This window comes from Austrofundulus limnaeus, unplaced genomic scaffold (genome assembly GCF_001266775.1).
Source record: "Austrofundulus limnaeus strain Quisiro unplaced genomic scaffold, Austrofundulus_limnaeus-1.0 Scaffold361, whole genome shotgun sequence".
NCBI classification, from domain to species: Eukaryota; Metazoa; Chordata; class Actinopteri; order Cyprinodontiformes; family Rivulidae; genus Austrofundulus; species Austrofundulus limnaeus.
In genome coordinates this window covers 198,106-206,438 of record NW_013952763.1, presented here as the reverse complement: position 1 = coordinate 206,438, position 8,333 = coordinate 198,106, and the positions used below count along the sequence as shown (strand labels likewise).

Here is an 8,333-nt window from a genome sequence, read left to right as displayed (position 1 = left end):
ACCATGAAGTGCTCTGAAAGTTGAAACTAAAATTTTAAAATGACTCCTCAAATGCACAGGGAGCCAGTGCAGAGAGGCTAAAACAGGTGTAATTAGAAAATAGAATTAGATTCTAATTAAATTAGATTTTTTTTTCAGTAAACTTTGATTTAAGGAGCAACATAGACTTATATTTTGCTGTAAACTTTGTGTAGATTTTTGGTGAGGTTTTACATTTTTTTACCTGATTTGCTGGATTCTGATAAAATGCATCTCTAAAAAAAATAAATGATAGAGAGCAATGCATCAGAAATAAATGCTAATGATGAGTCATTCTAAAAGAAAATTCTTTATTCGTTAGGTTACATACATGTCAACCCCTTTGGACGTTTACCTGTATAAAGAGCCTTAGAAATCCGTAAGTTTTGCTAAAAATACGTAGCACCCGTGGGGGGGGGGGGGGGGGTGTCTGTCGGTTGTGGAGACGACAGCGCCTACTACGAAGCAGGAGGAAGGGAGAGCAGAAAAAGTGCAGAACTTATTTCTAGCAGCAGAACAGGTCGGAAGGTTGTTATTTGATGTTATTTATTGTTTTTTAAATCATCCTACAGGCTCTGACATTTTAGATAAATTTGAAAATGAGGTTTTGAAGAAATCCGTAAGACTTGAAAAATCCGTAAGATTGCTCTATACGTCCGTATACCTGCAAAATGACATAAAATCCTTATAACTTATGGACAATCCGTACAACTTGACATGTGTGGGGTTATCTTTGTTCTAAATGATGCATAGTACTGAATTTGGAAGAAGTCATTTGTATTTCTACAAGAATAATTTGTTATATAATATTTCTTCAGTAAAAATTGACAGATTGGCCCTTGGCTTGAAATAAGTTTTGAATATTGCCCCCCTTGTGTTATTGAGTTTGACACCCCTGCTCCAGAGGGTGAAACCGTAGGGTATTTGTTGGTAGGTGTTATTAATGTGTACTGGTTTAAATTCAGTGTTAAAGATACTTACCACGTGCAGTAAATATACATACAGTATATAAAAACTTTAAAATTACTATCATTAATGTCAGAAATGCTCTTAAGACATTGGTACAGTGTTATTGTTAGGGCTGCATGACTATAACATGTTTGGCTACTCAGTTGGACTTTTCTAAGTTTAAATGATATTAGCTGTGATGCTAAATCACAAGGTGTTGGGAGCATTTGAAAAAAGGAAGAGAAGAGTGAGGAATATGTGTGCTTGTTGGTGCAATCATGTTTGTCTAAAAGCGTGTGACCCTGTGGCACAGGCGTCTGTGCAGCTCTCATTGCACATAAACAGGAGCTTCRGAGCGACAGCAGCAAGTGCGAACGAGGTGAATCTGAGGAGGTCGGCTGATTTACACCCAATGTGAGAAAAAGAAATGTCACGCAAGACGAATGATCTTGTGCGTGTCTGAAAGAATCACCTGGGTCCTAAAGGGTTTAATCCAATCTGCACTGACGTATGCTTTTTTCTTTTTCTTTCTTTTTTTTTTTTTTACCAAGCACGACAACGTCGTATATTAAAGTGACATTTAGACATTTTGGGAAATGTTCTCCCTGCTGTTGTGCTGCAGGGCATTTTAAATCTGAGGCTGCGACATGTGCTGTCACCTGGCATAAATCTGGAAACTAGAGATAAACAACTTAGTGACACTGACTGGTGATAATAAAATTTTCCTTCTGATAGGAAGATTTTTTTATTTTATTTTTTTTATCGAGGCACGTTATGCTCTTTTTGTTAATCTCACAGTTTCCTGGAGTTTTAATGAAATGTCATCAACATGTTTTGGTCAAAATATATTAGAGATGTTTATTATGTCATATAATCATATCTAAACACATGTTTCTACTTCATTTTCATCTACATTTTTTATAGTGCAATGCAATGCCACTTTGTCTACGATGGAAGATGTTGTCGAGTCTCCAGATCCTTCATCATCAATCTCTCCTCTGGAATGCACCTACAGCATTACTGTCTATCCTGGCTATGGTGTGGAAATTCAGGTAATGTATCATTTCTTTTCCAATGCGACCTTATTCATTGTGCAAATATTTTTATTGTTTACTTCCACTTTGTTGGTAGTTTTTTAAAATCTGAACTTCAAAAAGAAGTCTCAATATRTGCTGCAGTTTGGTACAGATGGGAACATAAAACATTGAACAGCCTATATTAAATTAAAACGAGACCTTATTACCTCGCAAAGTGTGAGGGTACAGATTTTAATTAAACACCCTGGGGTGAAAATCATTWTGCAATAATTTCATAAGGTGCTGAATTACCTTGGAAGTTTATTTATTAAAGACGGGCCTCGTTAATCTTTTTTTTTTTCTCCCCCTCTAGGTGAGGAAGACTAACCTTTCCAAGGACGAATCTCTGATGATTATGGGTTATGGAAGTTCAGGGCTGGAGCTGTTGGCCAATGAGACCTTGATGAAAGAAGGCCAGGTGATTCGCAGCGCGACCAATCGGGTGTCGATTCACTACCGGAGTCTCCGACAGTCCAACCATGGCACCTTCAGCCTCCACTACCAAGGTTAGTCACACCCACTTATTTTAAATTACAAATAAAGTCTTCATCAAGACTTGGGTCCAAATTCTACAAGACAGCAGGTCTTCACTGACTGATATTTATTTGCAACTGAATGAAGATGTATTAATCATTTCATTTCAGATTTTTCTGTCCAAATAAGAAGAAAATGATCAAATGAGAGATACGAGATTAATTAGAAATCAGGAAAAACAGCTAATAATCTCAGCGAGCTGCAGCGTTTGTATAAAAGGCAGCCTGTGATGACGATCAATACTGGTGTGATAAAAGAGACAGACATTGTGACCTTGGACAATCTGTCGACTGGTGATGAAGGAAGTCAGAACAAATGTTCCACAGATATTTATAACAGATGTGATGATGAACGTGTAAAGAAAGCTAAATGAAAGTTGTGAAAAGTGGCAGAATGCTAAATTTGCCAATAAAGGAGTGAGTGATTAAAAAYGAGGACGCATTGCTGACATAAAGGATCTGTTTTTGATTTTTTTAATCTCTTTCTGATCCTTCGTCGACAGCCTTCCTGCTGTCCTGCCCTTTCCCAATGTCCCCTGAAGGTGGCGGAGTGACAGTGACAGACATCCATCCCGGAGGCCAGGCACACTTCCACTGCGATCCAGGTTTCCAGATCCGAGGCCACGAGGTGGCGACGTGTGTCAACACCACGCAGCCTCGTTGGAGCATGCCTGAGCCTCACTGTGTTGGTTTGTACAAACAGATTCACAAAAACCAGAGCGTTCAGCAACAACGAGGAGGTGAAGGTTGAAAACGATAAGATGGATTTTTTTTTCTTTAGCTGTGTCTTGTGGTGGATGGATTCGTAATGCAACGGTGGGACGCATCCTGTCTCCACCTCCTACTTCTGTCAGCAACCACAGTAATGGAAACAACCTGAGCTGTCACTGGTTGATAGAAGCCAAGGAAGGACACAAACTCCACCTCCACTTTGAAAGGATTGCAATGGATGAAGATGACGATAAGTAAGTTTGTTTTGTTACTTTTTTTTCTTTCTCATGGAACAGAATAAAATGACAAAATTTAATAACAAAATTTAAAAAAAGTTTTACAGAAGCCCAAAAGCACAAACCGAAAGTGTCCCTGATGACCTTTTTGTAATTGGTTTTGTTTTGTTTACTTTTTCATTTGTGATTGCCAATGAATAGTTCACTCTAGTCTGAAATGTTTAGCATTCCTCAAAGTGTTAAACAAAAGATCCTGCGTGACATGTTAGTGCTCAGTCTGTGTGATGGGGATGACTCTCAGCTACACACAGAAATTTGGCTCTGAAGTGTTGACTGAGTTGAAGCAATTTAAAGATGACCATCTTGAACCAGGCTCTAAAGGTTTTGCTACAACCTCAATGCATTGCTCCCTGTATATGTTGTCTGTACTGTATATGTTGTTGCCTATTGTAACATTGTAAATAAGAAATTGTTCCTAATGTTTTGCCTGGCAAAATAAAGATTTAATAATAATAATAATAAATTCCAATGAAGTTGGAATGTTGCAAAAATAAAAACAGAATATGAGGATTTGCGAATTAACAGTTTAACAACAAGTACTTTTGTGGTTTGTCCATCTTAGGTTAATTGTCCGGAGTGGAAACAGTTCTCTGTCCCCGCTGCTCTTCGACTCTGACATGGACGATGTCCCAGAGCGTGGGTTGCTGAGCGAGGGCTCCACGCTGTACCTGGAGCTCACAGCAGATTCTTCCTCCATCCCTCTGCTGCTCGCCATGAGATATGAAGGTAAACAAGAGCCTGCATTTTTTTTTTTTTTTTTGCTTACATGAGGTCTTTTCCAGATTCAGCAGAACTGAGAAGCTGCACATCCGTCTAACCTCATTATTATGTGCTTGTCCGTACCTGAGTCAGCGCTTTGCCTGAAAAAGAAAATGTAGTTATGATTCATTTCAGCATTCAAAAGTCAAGTAATGCATTATTTCATGCCTACTGTCTTCCCTGGTTTTATTGGGATACGTTTCAGACTTTCAAACTCTTTAGTACTTCACATCAGGGATTTTTCTTGCCAAGAAAGGTTCTTTTTAATGCATGTTTTCCTGAAAAATGAAAACAGTTGTTTCATTTTAACAAGCTGGAAATAAACTACTATGAAGGGTATTTTAATATACGCAGGACACATGGTCACATTTTATTTTATTTTTTGTATTTAAAGCTTTTGATGATGAGCACTGCTGGGAGCCCTACATGCCTCATGGAAATTTCAGCAGCAGCGATATCTCCTATCAGCTAGGAACCATCGTGAGTTTCTCCTGTTCTCCGGGTTTTGTCATGGAACAGGGTTCAGGGACTATTGAGTGTGTCGAGCCTGGCAATCCCCACTGGAACGACAGCGAACCTGTGTGCAAAGGTGGGTTTTTTTTTTTTTGCACACGTATGTGCGTGTTTGTCCATTTCTTTTTTTAGAAAAATATCGTTTTGGACCACTGAATGAATTTTAACAAAACTCTTCTAAAGTACTCTGAAACTTTATACAATGGCTTTAAAAACTTTTTGTTTTTATTTAGAACAGGGTGGCTCGCCTGTCCTGTATCAATTTAAACATGTAGCATGATATATACTGTTGCAAAATTTAAAAATTTCTTTCAATTCATGTCAATTTCTTAAACATGGAAATGTCAAATGTAAACTGTAATACATTGAATTGAGCACCGATGCCACTATGGGTACTGGTTCCAGGTATCACGGCACTTTTGTACGAGTACGTGTAAAAATGCTGCCGGTATCAGTCACACCAAGTTCACCCAAATAGTGCTGAGTGKAGCCCATGGGGTAAAGGCCATGTAGTTTACAGTATCATTTAACACTTGATGTATTTGTTTCTATAAAAATGAAGTTGCTCAGTTCATAAATATTCAAAGTATATCATTCGCTAAGTGCTAGTTTGCTGAGATGGATGTTTGTTGCGTCAAGATGTTGTTTCCACCCTGGCTGTGTCACCTGTTGACATGCGGTGAAAACTGGGAGCAGCAGGAAGCCAGTGACTCACATTAAGCTGCCTTCACACTGAGTTGAGGGCCGCCTGAAATCACAGGTGGTGCAGGTCCAGCCAAGCCTTATAGTGACAGATCGACACCCCGAAAGCACAAGCAGCTGTCGCCCACAGTGGTTTAGCAATATGGATGGTTAGATGTCAGCAGATTGAGTACCTGAGCATGAAAAAATGCTCAACAGCTCTCAGAGTGATGGCGACATGGGCAGGCTGAGTGTATTTTTGCTCATGTGTTACAATTATATAACTTTTGATATAATATTCTTTGTTTGTTTTTTCCTTTAGATGCTTTAGTGCAGTTTTTATTTATCGTATCCCTATTGTAAGTTCAGCCTCTCGTCTTTGTTGTGATCTGTAAGCTCTGTGTGGAGGGGAGCTGACCGATGCCTCTGGGACCATCCTGTCCCCCGACTGGCCCCAGAGCTACTCCAAGGGGCTGGACTGTGTTTGGCAGATCCACGGTAACGAGGAGAAACGCATTGAGCTGGATGTCCGGATGTGAGTAATTACTTTTTAATGTTTTTTTTCTAAAGATCATTTTTTAAAGGAATGCAATTATTTAATTTCAGACAATTAGGGTCAAAATAGTCATTAGACTGAATGAATTGATTAAAATCAGTTTGAAGTGTACTTGATGTATGTTTAATTTCAGTTCCTGTTATTCAGGTTTTATAGGTTAATTTACAGTGAAAAGTGAAACTGACAGTAAAAAAATCAGAAAGATAAAATTAGTTTCATCTTTTTAACTCCCTGCCTCCGTTGGTTTTCCCTCACTTTCCTCTCCAATCTGCATCGACTAAAATAACGCATGAAGTTGCTTCACTTCCAAAGTAAAATCTCTCAAATGTGAAAGCCCTTTTTTATTACCTCTGCAAAGGAGGTAATGTTTTTGGTCACGTATGTTCGTCTGTCTGTCGTTCTGTCTGTGGACAACATTACTCAAAAACTTGTGGACGGATTGTCATGACATTTTTACCACGTGTGTACTGGCCCAAGTGACACACCATTACATTTTGGTGATGTTCCGGATCACAATGCAGATACAGGAATTTTTTTTTTCTTTTAATCCTCTGAGATCGGCAAAGCTGTGATGCTTTCACAGGGCTTCTGTAAAAAACAGTGAGCTGGATTGGACAGCACGGACTTCAAACATTTATAAAAGTAATGTTAAAACCACATTTAATGATGAAGAATTTTTGCCATAATGTGCACATTTTTACACATTTGGTGCGCATTTACAGAAAGTTTTGTGACCAGGAAGTGCGTGACTGCATCATGAAACCTATTTTTAACATTTCCTCAAACACACCACATTTCCGAAACAACCAATCAAAACAGTTTCTCGCTACTAGGCTTGTAAACAGAGAGCTGCCGGGCCTCAAAGTTTGGAGAACAGGGGAGCCAGGAAGCACTTTATAAAAAGAGTCAAACCATTACAAACTCATACAAGGGGATAAAACAGACGTTTTACATGGTGAAATGTGACTGATGAAAACTTAGGAGCTTAATCCGACACCAGTTTGATGATGAATAACGTCGGGTGATGAGTCTGACTTTTTTTTCACATTGGACACCACTGAGAAGAAAGTCCTTGCATACTGCCTGCTTAAATGTTTGCTACGTCAGAACTTATTCGGCAAATGTGTTTCCATCTCTGCTTTTGTGCATTAACTCTTACAGGATGGGGAAAATTGGTCTTGGCAGAGGTTTGCACTCTCCAAGTGCTTCTAGTTTAACCTTTTTTTGTCCTACTTCTTCTTCAGCTTGAATATTCGCCACACGGATGTGCTGACCATCTTCGACGGACGTGACCTCATGTCGCACGTGATCGGACAATACCTGGGCTCCAGAGAGCGTTTCAAGGTCATATCTGGAGGGTCAGAGGTCACCATTCAGTTTCAGAGTGATCTAGATGATTCCAGTTTTATCCTGAGCCAAGGCTTCCTCGTTCATTATCGAGGTAACTTAATTCAGACTCTCCACATTTGTTACATTTAAAATATGGAGTTGTAGTTTGTTTTAAGATGCAGACATCTCTCACTGGCGAGCAACAGATCGGTTGTTTTGTGTTTTTTGTTCTGTACATTTTTTTTGCAATCTAACTACAACTGCACAATTTTAGAGGTTCATATATCAAATGGAATATAGGTATTAGGTTTTTTGCAGTTTTTATACATTTCAAAATACTAAATTTTATATAAGAATCCACTGAGAGCTCTTAAATTCAAATACTTACCACAAAGCAAACAGGTGTGAGCTAGATCTGGTGTCAAGTTTCTGGCTGACTGGAAAGTGGTTTGTTAAACCCATGTGAGTCAGGTCTGGCAAGAATGGCACAATTTTTTAAATGGCATACCTCAACTGGCCCAGTTCTGGTTTGGTTTATGTGGCCCAAATCTGCCAGTTCCCAAAATGGTCCAGTTCTGGTTTGGTTTGTGTGGTGCTGGCCCATTCTGGACCACATCAATTTTACCAAGTGGGTTTGTTCTCTTTAAAACTCTGTTTCAGCCACGATACTTCATGTTTCTGCTCCCTGGTCTAAGTTGTTTTAGCCCAGTGCTGCTTTTAGCTTTCAACTAGCCTTTTCTGGTTTTTAAATTAACTGTTTGAAAATTTTAGCTAACCTGTTGATGCCTTTAGCTGGTCTTTGCTACTTTTAGCTTCTTGATATTGTTCTACTGTTTTGTTTTTGTTTGTTTGTTTGTTTGTTTGTTTGTTTGTTTGTTTGTTTGTTTGTTTGTTTGTTTGTTTGTTTGTTTGT

At 38.8% G+C, this 8,333-nt stretch overlaps 1 protein-coding gene across 1 annotated transcript in view; it reads left to right on the top strand.

Annotated features, from left to right (window-relative positions):
- Positions 1–1,890: 1,890 nt before the first annotated feature.
- sez6l2 (seizure related 6 homolog (mouse)-like 2) overlaps positions 1,891–8,333 on the top strand; it is a gene marked incomplete at its 5' end in the record, with an annotated part of 10,837 nt that continues 4,394 nt past the window's right edge. Inside the window, 8 exon segments of the mRNA XM_014023265.1 lie at positions 1,891–2,018; positions 2,356–2,548; positions 3,079–3,264; positions 3,357–3,540; positions 4,145–4,308; positions 4,736–4,930; positions 5,932–6,070; positions 7,336–7,532. Coding sequence (XP_013878719.1) covers positions 1,891–2,018; positions 2,356–2,548; positions 3,079–3,264; positions 3,357–3,540; positions 4,145–4,308; positions 4,736–4,930; positions 5,932–6,070; positions 7,336–7,532 — 1,386 coding nt within the window.